This window comes from Giraffa tippelskirchi, chromosome 7 (genome assembly GCF_054371585.1).
Source record: "Giraffa tippelskirchi isolate mGirTip1 chromosome 7, T2T-mGirTip1v1.2.pri, whole genome shotgun sequence".
Lineage (NCBI taxonomy): Eukaryota > Metazoa > Chordata > Mammalia > Artiodactyla > Giraffidae > Giraffa > Giraffa tippelskirchi.
This window is the reverse complement of record NC_137281.1, coordinates 35417325-35434068: the sequence shown is the minus strand read 5'-3', so window position 1 is coordinate 35434068 and position 16744 is coordinate 35417325. Positions and strand designations below refer to the sequence as shown.

Below are 16744 nucleotides of genomic sequence, written 5' to 3'. Positions count from 1 at the left end.
TAAAAGTCTGTATGGTCATATAAGCCTCATAATACTAATTTAAGAGAGCAATACGCACATACACAGGACTGGAAGGAACTATATAAAATGTTTAGTGACAAGCTTCTAGGTGAGTCTTCTTTTCTTTTTTATACCTTTCTGTGTTTTTGTTTTGTCTTGTTTTTAGTTTTCTAAGAGAACATGTTTTTGTTTTTCAATCCTTGCTTTCTTTTTTTTTTTTTTAACCAGAAAAGCAATACTATTCATTCATATTACAGTCTTAATCCTTTGGACAATCTTGCAGGGTACAGACCATCTTCAGCTCCTTCCAGACAACTGGGGCCCCCTGATTCAAGAGCCCAAGCTTTCCCAGGAGGACTCCAGGGTCAACCCCAGCCTCACTGTCCCCGAAGGAGAGACTGTGGAGGTCAGCGCTTTGGCTGCCACCGATGGTACAAGTGAGGTGGGAGAGAGGGAACTGGAGCTTGCTCTGTGCCCTCTCTGGGCCTCGTTTTTCTCTTCTGTACATGGAGGGGCTTGGCCTTATGTCCCAGAAGGGCTCTGCTAACTCAGACAGGCTGGCTCTCTACAGCCCTCTCCCAGTAGGTCAGGAGCAGTCAGATAGCAAACTCCTGAAGGCCCCCTGCCTAAAGACACACCCCCTGCCCCCACACTTCCAGGATGACCTGCCCAAGCCAAGGCTGGCAGACACCCACGGGGCAGCTCCCCAGGCCTGATGATCTAGCCCCCACCGGGAATCACAGAAGCCGCCCACTTCTTGATGTTGGCAGCGCCAGGGGACATGACCCAGAAAGGAGAGCCGGTGTTGACAGCTCCCCCCAGGGGGAGGGAGGGCCCAGGCTCCGGGACTCCCTCACTACCCACCTGCTGTCGGGGCCACCTTGCATGGCACCTAAAAGGAGCGCATGGCACCCACCCTCTGCCAGGCCACGCTCGGGAGCAGCCTTCGTCCACTCCACGCCATCCGCCGGCGAGCCCTCGCGGGATCAAGTGTCTGCACCGCGCAGGGCGCCGGGCAGCTCTGCACCTACCTTGTTTACCAGCCGCGGGCAGAAACCGGGGCGAGACCACGAGTGCTCAGCCGAGGAAGGGCGGATCACAGAGCCACAGCGACCCGGCCGGCCAGGGAGCGCGTGGCTGTCCGCTGCGTTCCCCGCTCTGCGCTACAGACTGCGTTAACGTTTAACTCGGCGTCCCGGGCCGGTCTTTACAGACAGGCGGGCGCGGGGCAGGAGCGCCCAGCGAAATTGACGCCCTGACTCCACGCCCGGCTCGCGGGCTGCCGGTACCCTGTAATTATCTGACAGCTCTGACTGAGTCTAGGAACTTGCGAGAAACCCCGGTCTCATCGCTGGTATCTGGAGGAAGGAAGGGAAATAAAGAGGCATTTTAAAAATGCGGACTCACCAGTTCTCAACCTCCCCGGGCCGGTGTGTGGGAAAGGGCGGGCGGCCGGGCTGGCTGGGGCGGGGCGAGCCATCCCCGGCTCGGGCTCCCCGGCCCGGCCCACTCGCCACAGGCCGCGCAGCGAGGGCGTGGCTCCCAGGTTCCACGTCCTGCGAGATGGGACCATGGCCCGGCGGGGCTTAGTAGCCTCCTCCGGGCGCCGGGCAGCCTGCAGAGAGAGCAAGAAAAGCGAGATTGAAGCCTGCTGTCCGGCACCGTCCCCCGCCTCAACCCCAAGCAGATCGGAGCCTGGCATCAGCAAGGGTCCAAGGAACTGGGACTTGTTAACCCAAGTTAACCCAAGTTAACAAGTCCACTTGTTAACCCAAAGCCCCAGTTCCAATGTCCCCCAAGGACCCCCTGGGCTCACGCGATGAAACAGGGCCTAGCACCATTTCAGGGTGCTCATTAAGGAGAAGGGAGGCTCAGAGGTGGGCAAGGAGCCCACCAGGTGCATCTGCAGCACAGTGTGGAGACCCTACATCTCAGCCCCTCCCCTCGGAGCCTGGCAGCACACAGACAGGGCACAGCCCCACACGGAGGCACCACCAGGGCCTCCGACAGCATCTCCATGAATCTATTACGAAGGGACCCTGACTGTGGCCCTGACAAGTCAGGCTTATATACATCAAAATTCTCTTTAAATCAGCTCATTCACGTATTCAACTAGCCCTCACGCTGTACTACAACTGGCAGACACCCTGCTAGGACTCAAAATACAAAGATTCATTCATTCTTCATTTAATAATTATTTACCCAGTACCTGCTGTGTGCCAGGCACCTGCCTGGGGTCCTCTTTGATCAGCAGAGACATGGCCTCAAATCTCCCTGTCAGGAGGGAGGTAAACACTTCAACAAACCTTCACAATCAGAACAGGAGGTAAGGAGACTCCAGGTGGTATGGAGAATGGGGGAGGGGGTGGAGAACACTGGTCTGGGTAGAAAGCCCCATAGGGCCCTTATGCACTGAGCAAATGAACCGGACAGACTTCATTTACTTTACAAGTCTTTATGGAGCACCTATTGCCTGCAAAGTGACTCTGAAGGCATTTAAGGTGACACCAAGCTACAGTTCCAGACTCAGACAATAAGTGATGCTATGTAAGGAATAAGCCAAGTCAGCTTGGAGAGGTAATGTGGAGCTTGATTTGGGTTTAAAATGGAGTTGGAGGCACCCAAGGATTTCCTAATGATGCTACCTGAGCTAGAGATCAGTCTCCCCATCCCTCACTGCACTGATTGCTTTCTACCAGGCAGTAAAGCTATTTGAACAGTGTCCATCCCCCCGATCCTCTACAGTTCCCCAGGGTGAGTCCCACAGCACCCAGCCTGGAGCAGCAGCCACATCCACACCAAACAGCTGGCAAAGGCTTGTTGGGTGAATGCCTTGATAGGAATGCACACAAAAGCCTGAACTGAAGCTTGGAAGACAGCAGGGCTAGAGATGGAATCACTGAGTTGCGAGGCTGATTGGGGTCACCGTGCCACAGGTGAGGATCCAGTCGTCAAAGGTAGTGCAAGATAAAAGGCAACCAGGGAGGACAGAGGTGACGCCGAGTGGGAAGGAAAGCTGGAGAAGGAAGGTCAGAGGTGGCAGAAGCAACAGACAGGTGCAGAGTCCTCAGAGGTGACCGGGAGTGAGTGAGAAGGAGAGGATGGTCAATTACCAAGGAACCACGCAACGGACAGATCAAATTGGAAGAAAGGTCAATGGAGCAGAGCAGAGGGCATACCTGGGAAGGTCTAAGGTGGGATAGGGGTGGCTAGAGGAAGCTGCCACATACTTCTCTTTGGAGAAGTTAGCTAGGATGGGAAGGAGAGGATGTGGAATTTAGAACAGGAGAGATCTGCACATGCTGGGTCAACAGAGGAACAGGAACGACTGAAGCATCGAGAGGCAAGAGAAGGAAGAGCCCAAGGATGGGTGGCCTAAGGTTCGAAGAGCTGAGCCCTGGAAGAATGCCAGGCTCTTGGCTAGGGTGTCCTGGTCTCTGCCTTGACTAAGGAAGACACCTTGGAGGAGGAGTCTCCTGGGTGCCCTCTCCCTGGTAGGGGTCAGGACTGCAGGCCAAAGGGCAGAATGGAGGTTAATCCTGCCTGTGGGCAGCTCTGCAGAGGAAATGGAGATGGACCAGGGTGGAGTGGAGGGAACTGGGAGACGTAGCCAGACGTCCCCTTCTCCAGGCTACTCAGCACAGAGCTGGACACACAATCTGCCCTGAGGATCAGCTGCCCAGGGGGTGAGGAAGGAGGGAGCGAGACGAGCTCCACCTGCATGCAGAGCTGGTGGAAGGTGAGATGGCAAAGGGCACTGAAGGTCGATTCCATGGTTGAGGGAGAAGACTTTCACGTGCCTCTGTGCTTAGTTGTGCTGGACTCTTTGTGACCCCATGGACTGTAGCCTGCCAGGCTCCTCTGTCCATGGGAATTCTCCAGGCAAGAATACTGGAGTGGGTTACCATGTCCTTCTCCAGGGGATCATCCCTACCCAGGGATAATCCCAACCCAGAGATCGAACCTACGTCTCCCGTGTCTCCTGCATCGCAGGCAGATTCTATATGTACTGAGCCATCAGGGAAGCCCCGAAAAGACTTTTAAGGAGATCAGCTAAGCCTGAGGGGGCAGGGACAGAAGGACACATTATTTCTTGGCTTTCAGGAAGGGAAGTTGGGAAGCAGGAAGATATCAGGAAGAAAGAGGAAGGGTGTGTGCAAGATCCTGAAGAGGAAAAAGTAGCTGAATTTAGCAGTCTGTGGGATGTGAGAGTCAAAAGCAACAAGGACTTTCAAACAGCCCAAGGCTGGAGACTCAAAAACGTAGGTCATGGGACGGGGTGTTGGGGGCACAGCATGGTTATGACCAAAAGCTAGTTCAGAACCCGGCTGCGCCACTTAGTAGATGTCTAACCCTGGGAGAATGACTTTGTCTCTAAGCCTCAGTATCTCCATTTTTGAAATGGGAGAACTCTACCTTAATAGGGTTGGTGTAAAGTTTGGACAATACATATACACAACATTAAGAACAACACTGACATATACAAAGAACCCTCCCCCCGCCAAATTTGATTCTTCAGTGACCTATATCCTGCAGTGGGTGAACGCAGGGGGCAGGCTGCAGGAGAGCCCCATCGGCCTCTCCAGGTTTAGGCCAGGGTGGCAGAAGTGCAGGCCCCTTCCCCCAGACCAGGGTTGCTGCAATGACTGGGGGACAGTGCCCAGAGACCACTGCCCAGGAACACAGTCTCCGTCTCCCTGGAACAGGGGGCAGAAGGTCTGGGAGGGTGGACAGGGGCTGAACCTCCCCTGCGCACAGTCACATGTCCTGGGTTTGGCAGGTCAACCCAGATTTCAAAACCTCTGTTCCTAGGTGCCCAGAAGGAAAGCAGAACTCATTGCCCCCACATCCCTCAAGTCCAGTCACTGCAAATACAGGGCCCCATTCTCAGACTGCATTCCTCGCAAATGACTCTCTGGCCAAGGAGACGACTACTTTTATCAAGGGCATCGGGAACAGCGTGGGCCAGCAGAGTTGCCCGCTCAGCCTCAGGCGGACAGAAAGCCAGAAAAGGCGAAAGGCCAGGTGTGGCCAGGACCCCCAACCTTGAGACAAATGTGTGTGTGTGGGGGGGTGCTGGTGACAAATGGTACTTGAGAATTTAAATACAGCTTCCTCTTTAAAATCTGCCAGGACCAGGCCCTTCACTGCGCCAGAGTTCCGCTCTAGCTCTAACTCACAACAGGGGGCTGACGGAGGTGGCTTCGGGCTGGCCCTCCCAGCTAGGAACCCCTCCCCACCAGGCTGCAGCTGTCAAAGGCTCAATTTCCCCACTGCCCAGGGGGACGCCGGCCCAGGCCCTCCTTCCTAACCTGCGGTTAGCCCACCTCATCCTGGCCCTGCGAAGGGGAAAGTCAACTGCCCAGGGAACCTACGCGGTGGGAGGGCTCGAAACTGCAGCGTTCAAGGGAGCCTTGCGGACCCGGGGACCTCGGCCCGGGGAAGGGGCGGCGCTGACCGGCACGCGGTTCCCCGGCAGTCTCCGGCTTTCCCGGGCCATTGAAATCGGAAAGGGGGTCCCGAGGCTGCTCGCATTCCAGGGGACATGTCGCCCCCATGCTCTGAACGGCTCCAGCTGGACAGGGCGGGGGGCGGGGGTGGGGGCGGGATAGCGCAGGGCTGGGTCTCCCGGGCCCGGCCCTCCCCGCGCCCCACCTCGGGACTGGGCAGGGGGGATCCCAGACGCGACACCCCGAACGACTGGCTGGGCGGAACCCAAGCGCCCAGCCCTCCCTCTTCCCGCCCGAGCCCCGGACTCACCGGCCTGGCGGAGGCAGGATCCCGGCGTCGCCGCAGCGCCCGAGGCTCGGCCCGGCCCGGCCCGCTGGCGGGAGGCAGCTCCACGCCACCGCCTCCTTGGCCCGCCCCGCTCCCGCCCCGCTCCGGCCCCTCCCGCACACTTTCCACAGGAAATGATTAACTCGGGCCGCGGCGCGTTCCCATGGTAACCGGCTCAGACCCCGGCGGGGGGCAGCTGCACGCGCGCGCGCGCTCCTGCGTGCACACACACACGAGACTCACACTCTCACGCAGGGCCGCCCGCTCCGCGCAGACCTTTCTTCTGGGTCTCCCGGCGCTCCGCACACGCCCGTGCACACGTGCGCGCTCACCCCAGACGCACACGCACCATCCTACGTGCTCACATACAATACACGCGGTTCTCACAGGTTTGCACACACGCTCTAGTGAGTCCACATGAACACATTCACAGTTCTCACACACATCTATCCCCACGTTCGTTCCTACGTGCATGCTTTTGCACTTAAACTGACATTCTCATCCACACTTCTTCAAACCCTAGTACAAAACTTTTGCACGCACTAGTTACTACTACTAACACACAATTCTCACAAATGCTCCCTTGACACCCTTCAGAGTTTCTCACAAACTGTAGTACACGGTGTGTTTTTTTTTTTTAACTTTAGCACACACTGTAGCTAGTATGTGTGCACACTTGCACATTCTCACACACTTCCAGTGGGCACTCACATTCCTGTTCGGAGTTCAGACTTTCCCCCTTGCTTTCCGACAAACGCTGCACGTGCCTCTTCACATACTCTTGAACTTTTCCTCACATTCCACATAGCAACATTCCTATGTTGCTAACCCCAGTACAGACCTTCATGGGCTTCCCAGGTGGCTCCGCTGGTGGAGAATCCACATGCCAATGCAGGAGACTTGGGTTCAATCCCAGGTCCAGGAAGATCCCCTGGAAGAGGGAATGGCAACCCACTCCAGTATTCTTTCCTGGGAAACCCCATGGACAGAGGAGCCTGGCGGGCTACACTCCATGGGGTTGTAAAAGAGAGGGACTTGACTTAGCAACTGAACAACAACACATGCTTTAGTGAGCACATGTGCACATGCATGCACTGACACAGCAGCACACGCGTTTTCACACATACATTCTTACTAGCTCTAGTAGGAGTACACAAGCCAGGTTGCCTCCCTAGCCAGGGCACCACCTGCTGCCCCCTGCTCCTCCCTGACCCTATTCCCCTCTCATAGCCCCCCTCAAGAGATAAACGTCTTGAAGAGCAGGGGAGCTGTTTGGGATTTTTTTTTAAGGTAAAATAGTCCTTTAATCTCCAGTGAAAACACGTTCAGAATGCCGGCTCAGAGCAGACAGCAGCTCCTGGTGTAGACCCAGACGGCCTTCCTCAGAGGATGTCCCAGAAGAAGCCTGGGGGAGGCAGGGAGCCTGCCAGCCAAGGAGAGCCAGCTGACCCGGAGGAGCCACTCTGTTCTTTGTCTCCCAAACAGAGGCGGCATTTTATTCCAGAGTCAGCAGCAATATTCCCCCTCCGGGGTGCGGAAGGAGGAGAGAGCAAAGAAATTCAGGAGCCAGCCCAGTGCAGGCTGACGGTTCCCACAGATACTCCCAGGAGGGTGGGTGCTCTGCCTCGTCCTGTTTAACAGGAGGCGGGGATGACCTGACTGGAGGGGGACATGCAGCTCCAGGTGGTTCTGTCTCGTGTTGCTGGGCAGGCGCTGGGCTGGCGATCAAGAATCTCAACCAGAGGCAGAGCCAAGGTCCTGGGCCTCAGATGGTCCTGGAGGCTAGACCAGGACACTCACAACCCCCCTACTGAAAATGGGTTCATGTGTTTATCTTCTCACTGAGATGACCCCGTGCAGGCCCAATAAGGGGTGCCTGTCACTCTTCTGGTTTTTGTTTTTATATTTTTGTCCAAGCCACAAGGCATGGGGGATTCTAGTTTCCAGACCCAGTATCAAACCTGTGTCCCCTGCATTGGCAGTGCAGAGTCTTAACAACTGGACTGCAAGGGAAGTCCTGAGTCGCTCTTCTGGAATGGTTTCCTAGAGAGTTAGATTTCTAGCTAAGAACCCCAGATAACCCTCCCAATGGGAGAGCAGGTCATAATTTGAGAGGCACTTTCTCTCTGACTGCCCTGCAGACAGCAGTGGTCACGGGGACTGCAAGGTCAGATGAGGGCAAATTTTCTCTAGATCCTTGACCAAGTATCTCCTTTCATTATAGACCCTAATGTTTGACTGGGGAGAGGGATGGGGTGGGAGTGTCTGTCTTTCCAAGTCCTGATACAGAATCAGAGGCCTTGTCTTACGGCCAGCACGTTGACATTAACTACAGGTTCCTTCCGACAAAGCCAAAGCCAGATTTTTATATTAATAATAACATTTATTGTTCGTTTCCTCTGATTACAAAAGTAATAGATGTTCATTGTAACCATAATCCCACCCACTAGAGATAAGTGCTGCCAATGTTTTAGTACAGTTTTTTTCCTCTATGCACATAATAGCTACCATTTATCACAGTTATCACTGTGCCAGGCACTGCACTGAGCTCTTTAAAAACAAGATCTCATTTAACCCCAAACACCCTATGAGGTGGGTACCATCATAGCCCCCATTTTCAGGAGGGGAAACTGAGCCTCCTAAAGTTCATTGTCAAACCCGGTGTATGCTACTGCTGAGATATGAACCCAATAGGTGTGTGTGTGTGTGTGTGTGTCTGTGTGTCTGTGTGTGTGTGTGTACATGTTGTTGTTGTTCAGTCGCCAAGCTGTGTTTCACTCTTTGCAACCCCACGGACTGCAACCTTCCAGGGTCCTCTGTCCATGGGATTCTCCAGGCAAGAATACTGGAGTGGGTTGCCATTTCCTTCTCCAGGGGATCTTCCTGACCCAGGGATTGAACCCATGTCTCCTGCATTGGCAGGTGGATTCTTTACTACTGAACCACCAGGAAAGCCTGTGTGTGTATACATATACACAAACATATAGTACAACTATATGTATATAGGTGCTGGAGTTTACTAAGTTCAAAGCACCAGTGAAGGAAAAAGAAAATTGAGATGGTTGAAGAAGCATTTGCCAAATTCCAGTAAAACTCTGACTTGAAATGCAAAACCGAATTGCTTTATGATTGCTGGAATTTAGTTTAAGGTTGCACAGTGTCAGAAACTACATATCAGTGACTTCGAGGTATATTTCTATCCCAGAAACTTCACTTATGGTTTGATATGGAGGCTGCCAATTCTCCCCGGCCACACGAAAAGTGAAACTTGGCCACCCCGATGCTGAGGTCCTGAGCACATGAGTGAGAACTCTTGGGTTCAGCCTACCTGCCTCTTGGCAGAGGCATAGATGTCCCTGGGAGGGCCACAAGAGTGCAGTGGCCAGAAGCTGAAGCTCCAATACTTTGGCCACCCGATGCAAAGAGCCGACTCTTTGGAAAAGACCCTGATGCTGGGAATGATCGAAGGCGAAAGGAGAAGGGGGCAGCAGAGGATGAGATGATTGGATGGCATCACCAAGTCAATGGGACATGAGTTTGAGCAAACTCCGGGAGACGGTGAAGGACAGGAAGCCTGGCATACTGAGTCCATGGGGTGAGTCACGAAGAGTTGGACACAACTGAGTGCCTGAACAATGGAACACTTCAGGCTCATATCTACATTGACCCATCCTCCAGGAAAGAGGGGGCAACACCATTGTTGTTCAAAGAGTCTGAAACCCCTTAACTCTCAGGCACCCATCTGAGAGGCAGTCAAGGGCTGAAGGGGTTCTTCTGCATAGAGGGCAGCAAAGAGGAGGTGATAATAAGCCAGTTCTGTTTGATGCGATTCTTGTAGCGATCAGAGTAAAGCACACCTAAGATTTACATGATTTTCCAGGTCTAATGACTTAAGTTGAGACTCAATCACCTTCAGGCCTTTGCAATGCTGTTCTCTAGAGGCCTCTCTTCTCACCTCACCCCTACCAGCATCCACCCACCTTCACCTGGGCAGCTCCTGTTTCTCCTTCAAGCTTAGAGGTCACCTTCTTGACCCTACCAGGTACCACAGTCCCCTGACTGCTCACTCCCCTGCAGCACCCCCTACACTGGATTGTAAAGGTCTCTCCTGTCTACACCATCATCTCCTTGAGCTCAGGGCTCTTTCCTGACTTGATTACAGGGAAGGCCTCTGCTACAGACTCTGCTCCAACAAGCAGTAGGTGCCTGGCATCACATCAGGTAAATAAAGAACTAGATCACACAGGGATCACAGAAGGAAAGAACAGGGTGCGCTAAACATGTATGAACAGACTTTCTTCCCATGTAAATAACATAAAAGACTTAATGAGATGTATACTGTTATATTAAAAATGGATAACCAACAAGAGTGACTGAAAGATTGAAGGCAGAAGGAGAAAAGGATGATAGAGGATGAGATGGTTGGATGGCATCACTGATTCAATCGACATCAGTTTGAGCAGACTCCAGGAAGTGTGACAGACAGGGAAGCCTGGCATGCTGTAGTCCGTGGGGTCTTGAAGAGTCGAACATGTCTTGGTGATTGAACAACAACAACCAAGGACCTACTGTAGCACAGGGAACTCTGCTCAATGTTATATGGCAGCCTGGATGGGAGAGGGGTTTGGGGGAGAATGGATACATGTATATGTATGGCTGGGTCCTTTGGCTGTTCACCTGAAACTGTCACAACACTACTTGTTAATTGGCTATACCCCAATACAGAAGAAAAAGTTTAAAGAAAAAAGGAAGTAAGTGAAATATCCTTAGGGAATCATTCCAGTGTGGTCAGTTAGGAGCCCCCTGCCCCTGTGAAAAGTGTGATTGGTACATGTTCCTGTAACAAACACCTTCTTGAAGTCAGTGGGTACCTCCTGGAGCTGAGTCACACAGTAAGTAATTCTGACTCAATTAGCTGCTGTTTTGAAGCCATTCCAGTAGCCTTGATACAGCCCATCATGGACAGTGCAGAAAGAGCTTGGAGGATCCCGGGAGGGCACAGGCAGGGCTCTGCACCCAGCCCTGTAAGCACGAGTTTGACTCCTCACCAGCAGCAGGACTCAAGCCTTTGATCTCTGAGCATACTTGGGGGCTGGCCCTTTGCGGAGGTAGGGGGGTGCTTGCCTTTGATTCACACCTGCCAGCTCTGAGGAAGTCACACTTCTCAGTGGATGTGAAGGGGTGGGGTCTTAGATGACCTCGGGGCCGGACTGTTAATCCTGACTCTCCTTTGTTACAGGCACAGCTCCTATGAGCGCTCAGTGCCCATCAGGTATTTGAACAAATGGTCCCCACCTCTCCCCTCTCCCCTTCGTGCTCCCTCTGTGCCCTCCCTCCTTCTAAAAGCTGTATTAGCGAGGAAAACCTTTCTCCCGCTTCCAAAGGTCTCTGCTGGGAATCAAGGCAACCTTCCCCCCAGACCACCTTGCTCTAAAATATTTAGACAGTGACTGACCTGCTGTATTTGCCAGGGAAGTTGGGCCCAGCAGTGCCTCCCAGCTCTCAGGTAAGGGGTACCTGAAGCCTTTTGATGATCTGAGGAAGAATTTGGCAGATACCCCCACTCCTAGCATTAGAAAGCAGAGGGTTTTTTCCCCTTATCATTTCCTGTAGTCTAAAAAATGAGAGGAATGCAGACACTAAGGAGATATGTACTTAAGTATACCAGGTAATAAAGAGATGGAGGAAGGGCGACTGAGGGAGATGAGCCCTGCCCCCACGGCATCCCTCTGAGTCAGCCCTTCCCTGGGATCATCCAGAAGCCCTGGGCTTCCTCTCCCAAAAAGCTCCCTCCCTGGCTCCTCTCTCCTTGTTCTAAGCCAAGACATGCATTATTCACATCATCCCCACTTTTTTCAACTTCCCCATTCATTTTTTCCCCCATCTGCTGCAAATTCTAGATTGCTGGGGGTGGTGGTGGTGGTGTTTAACTTTAATTTTTATTTTTTCCTGCACAAATGTAGTAGAAACCAAGAGAGGACAAATTACCCCCGCCCCCAAATCCCACCACTCATCACTTATTGTCATTGGCCCAGATTTTCTTTCTGGTGAAAGTGTGACAGTGTCAGACGCTCAGTCGTGTCTGACTCTATATGACCCTGTGGACCATAGCCCTCCAGGCTCTTCTATCCAGGCAAGAATACTGGAGTGGGTAGCCATTCCCTTCTCCAGGTGATCTTCCTGATCCAGGAGTCGAACCCGGGTCTCCTACATTGCAGGCAGATTCTTTACCATCTGAGCCACCAGGGAAGCTCAGAACACTGTTAACTTTCAAAAGACATTACTTCTGTAGTAAGGGAAGAGAGATAGTAGAGAGCGATGGTTAAAACTAGGTTTGAGGGTCGGGTGGTTGGGGGTCTGAACCCTGGCTCCGTCACTTCCTCTGTGCCTCAGTTTCCTCCTGTGACAAGGTAACTAACTCATTGGGCTGGTGTGAGAAGTAATTAAGAGCAAACACGTTATGCCCAGAGCCCGGCATCTGGTGCACCAGCTGTGGTTATAGTGGGAGGCAGACCGTGGATACAATTTTCTACTCTGCCTTTTTCTCACATTACATCATAGAACAAGGGATTTTCCAAGTGACTTTTTCCTACTAAGGTCTGCCCTTTTCTGAACTGCAGGACCAAGACTGAGGATGAGGCCCAGGGCCCATTCAACCTTGGGCTTGCATGGTGTGGGGTACACCTAGCACCCTGTAAAAATGACTGAAAAGAATAAACATTTTAAATGGCTACATGATATACCTCTGAACGGCTCTGCCACCACTGAACTGGCCATTCCATGCGATCAGATATGTGAGTAGCTCCCATTTTTACACATTTATAAACAGCATTCCTGTGACATCTCCCTACACACAGCCTGTTCATTCCCTGGGGACAGGGTAGGAGACAGGGCAGGGGGAGTGGGGTTGTTAACTTCATAAAATCTGAATAAAGAGTCTGATCTTTTTTTTTTTTTTTTAACATTTTCTAAACATGTTGCCAGATTGCCATCAGATGGGCTATACCAGATTTACACTTTACACTGTCGCTGGCAGCATTTTAGACGAGAGCTACTTTTTGTACTAATTTACAGTTTTTCTGTTCGATCTGGAATTGTTGCCTGGGCTGGTTCCCCTGTGAGGCATGAGGCACATAAAACGCCTGAGCGATGGCTGTCAGGGAGGGGAGTGGTTCCTTTGCTGGGTTTCTGTCTGCTGGGCTGGCCCAGGCCCGGCCGAGAGAGCTGAGTCAGCGCACCCCCTCCCTGTCTGCTCTTCAAGCCCCCAGACACCTTCCCAGGTGGGTTCTGAAACATCCCACAACCTTGGAAGACTGCTCAGGTGGCCATCAGCATTACTAAGATTATCTCTGCTCTTACACCAGCCTGCAACAGCATCCTGTGTTCTCACAAGAAGTCCATCAGCCACTCATGTGCTCAGTCGTGTCCAACTCATTTGCGACCCCATGGACTGTAGCCCTCCAGGCTCCCCTGTCCATGGGATTTCCCAGGCAAGAATAGTGGAATGGGTTGTCATTTCCTACTTCAAGGGATCTTCCCAACCCAGGGATCCAACCCACGTCTCCTGCATCTCCTGCACTGGCAGGCAGATTCTTTACCACTGCACCACTTGGGAAGCACCTATCAGTCACTCCTGGAAAGTAAATCCCTCAAGAGACCCTGGTATCTGCGATCAGCTTTTCATTTCCCCGGGGGGGCAGGAGTGGGTACGCAGAGGCAGCAGCCAGGTGAGGGAAGCTATGTTTTCCGGACAACCACAACCCCGGCCCCTGACCACCTGCCAGCCTCTTGGTGCTGTCAGCGTGGCTCACCCAGCTTCTTCAGCAGCCCCACGGCCTCTCCCCTGCCTCTGGTCCTCCTCCTCTGGGGGTGGCCCTTGTTTGCAAACAGCCACGGGAAGTTTTGATGCTGCTGATTAACCAGACTCCCACAGCTCTGGGTTGTTAGTCATCACAACAAGTCTCAACCTTCCTCCAGCCCTGCCGACATCACCAGCTCCCAGGTGACGGGGAAGCAGTGACTAGGACCTGGGCAGTTTCAGTGGCTCCCATCGTCATCTTCATGGGGCGGGGGAGGACCGCCACCCATCCCAAACAACCAGAGTGTGCAGGGCCTGGAATGGGACTTTGATGCGATTTAGCTTGCTTCTGCAAAGGGATCGCTATGTGCCAACCACTGGGCTAAACTCTACATACAGGATTGCTTTAGATTTCATTTAATCCTCACAATGATATGTGCGGTAGGTGTTTAATTCTCATTTTACAGATGGAAAAGCGGATACAATGTTATAAGAGTGGTTGGGCCCAGGAATGTGTAGCGGGCAGCTGGGGGAAGGCAGCTTGGAGAGCTGAGAAAGAGGGGTACTGCAGGCCAGGAGGTGTGTTCCCAACCACTGCATGACTTTGGGCAGGTTTCTTCCCTTCTCTGGGTCTCCTGTCACCTCCCTGGATAAATGAGGAGGATGAGCGGGTGAACTAAAACCACAAGGGAGTGAGTAGGCAAGTTGGAAAGGATGACTGTGTGATTCTGAGGTTCTGCTGCCTGAAGTCCTAGTCCTAGGGAGGGGTAATTCCAGCTGCGAACTTGGGGCTCTGGCCTCACTGTTGACAGTTGCTTGATAAATGAACGCCAGGAGAAGAAAGGAGTTGAGTGGTTGCCAGAGGCTGGGAAGGGAGGGGGAAATGGGGAGTGACTGCTAATGGGGCTTCTTTGAGGGGGTGATGAAATGTTCTCAAATTAGGTTATGGGGAATGGTTGCATAGTTCTGCAAATACACTAAAAATCACTGAATTGTACCCTTTAAGTGAGTACATTTTATGCTATGTTAATTACATTTCAATAAAGCTGTTTAAGAGAGAAAGGAAGGAAGAAAAGAAGGTAGAAAGGGAGGGAGAGGGAGAGAGGGAGACCACACAGAGGATGGGCCAGAGCCCCTCTGAGATTTGCCTCCTGGGAGTGGGGCCCTCACACCCAGCCCCTCCCAGTCACCCCCTCCTCCAAGCACCCTGAGACACCCAAGTGGCAGGTGACAGTTCCAGATTCCAACCAGTAGTGATGGGAGCCTTTGACCTCCTTGGAAGCAGAAGGAGCCATGAATCAAAGAGCAGGTGCGGCCCTGGAGGGATGCGGGAGGGGCAGGGATGGCAAGAAGACAGATGGAGGCCAAGGCAGAGTGAGTGGCTAGGAGGAGACCCTGAGCGTCAGAGGTGTGGCTCTGATGGGAGGGCCCAGGAAACAGAGAGCCTGGGCTGGCCAGGGTCTCTCTTGGTGGCCTGAAAACATCGCGGCATCCCAGAAAGTGAGCATAGAAAGTACCTTCTGCAGCTGAGGGCCCCTCAAACTGGTACAGTCTGGCACTAGTGGGGTCCCAGACAGATGCAGCCATTCCAAAGGCAACATCGATCCAGACTTGACCCCGAGCCGGGTACGCAGGTATGGGGGGGACCCAAAATGAAGGCAAAATTGACCAATAGGAGTCAGGAACTCATTCCACTTCTGCTGTTCCGGGCAACCTAACTGCTGCAAGAGGACACTCCCGGAGGGTCTTAGAGGCACAGCTTTCCTGTCTAGATTTCCAAGGGCAGACGACCCAGAAAGCACCTTCCCCCAGACAAACCTCCCCCATCCATGTAGACACATCCTCTTGCACCCATCTCTTTGGGCAACTGGCCGTGGGCAGTCCGGCCATAAGTGAACAAAGGAAGCTCTATCTTGGAGACTGTAACTGCCTCTGAAAGTCAGTGCTGGGGTCAAACCCACGTGCCTGGCAGCCAGGCTGGCAAAGGCTGAGGGGACCTACCCCAAGGTTAGGGGCTCCTGGCTTATTCCTCCAGCCCTGGAGTACACGTGCTGCTGTTGGCCCTGTTCTGTGGAGGTGACCCCAGGCACACTGGCTCCAGGGGCCAGGTTTTTGTTTTTGTTTTATTTATGGCTGCACTGGGTCTCCATTGCAGCGCATGGGCTCAGGAGTTGTGGTATACAGGCATGTGGGATCTTCCCAGATCAGGGATCAAACCCGTGTCCCCTGCATTGGCAGGTGGCTTCTTAACCACTGGACCACCAGGGGGGTCCCTTATTTATTTATTTGGCTGCACTAAGTCTTAGTAGTGGCACATGGGAGCTCTGATCTTCATTGTGGCATGCGGGCTCTATAGTTGTGGTGTATGGGATCTAGTTCCCTGACCAGAGACTGAACCCGGGCCTCCTGCATTAGGAGCACAGAGTCCTCACCACTGTATCACCAGGAAAGTACCAGAGGTCTGGTCTTAAACCATTGTACCATACAGCCTCTCCAGGGTACAGTTGGTGGGCTCCTTGTCTCCCCGTGTCAGTCCTCCGCATACATTCAAGACTCTTTGCCATCTGCCGGCAGCCTCCCTGCCCAGCCCTCTCTCCCAGTGCTCCACCCAAGCCACTCTCCTGTTCTGAGTTTACTATATGTCCGCGCCCCCCTGCATTCGCACACACTGTTCTTTCCATGATGACAGCCCATTCACCTAATGAGGTCCCAGAGAAATATCACCTCCTCGTGGGACCTTCCTGGTACTGCCTAGTCAGAGTGCCCCCAGGACCATCTGCCCTTCCCTTAGCTGACTCAGTACACTGAATTGGAGCTTCTGGAGAACTAATCACCCTCTCCCATTACCCTGGAGCTCCCTGATATGGACCCCCAAGCTGTGCGATCTTAAGCAAGGCACTCAACCTCTCTGAGCCTCCGTGCCCTCATAAATGGCTGTCCTAATTATAATAGCTATTATTCTTATGGGTAATATTTACTGTGCACTTACTAAGTGCCAGGCACTATGTGCTAAGTACCTTATGGGCAAGATCTCATTTAATCCTCACAGCACCCTAGGAGGTGGATGTTATTATTATCCCTTGTTACAGATAAAGAAACGATCACTTTTGTTAGGAAGACTGCCTTTATCACGGTTGCTATTCTTTCTTCTGCCCCAAAGCTTAACAT

At 52.8% G+C, this 16744-nt stretch overlaps 1 protein-coding gene across 25 annotated transcripts in view; it reads right to left on the bottom strand.

Moving 5' to 3' along the window:
- Positions 1–5818, bottom strand: part of KIFC3 (kinesin family member C3) — a 35439-nt gene extending 29621 nt beyond the window's left edge. For 11 of the 25 annotated variants that reach the window (XM_081512396.1, XM_081512395.1, XM_081512383.1 and 8 more), the window contains exons 1-2: positions 5761–5818; positions 1408–1615 (exon numbers count right to left, since the gene is read on the bottom strand). Coding sequence is in view for 9 of the 25 variants with exons in the window: in XM_081512383.1 (XP_081368509.1) it covers positions 1408–1573 (166 nt within the window). In the remaining 16 variants the exon portion in view is untranslated. Of the gene's footprint in view, positions 1–1031; positions 1616–5760 lie in introns of those variants that run through there. The other 14 variants (XM_081512389.1, XM_081512397.1, XM_081512406.1 and 11 more) reach the window with 11 other exon arrangements.
- Between the last annotated feature and the right edge of the window lie 10926 nt (positions 5819–16744).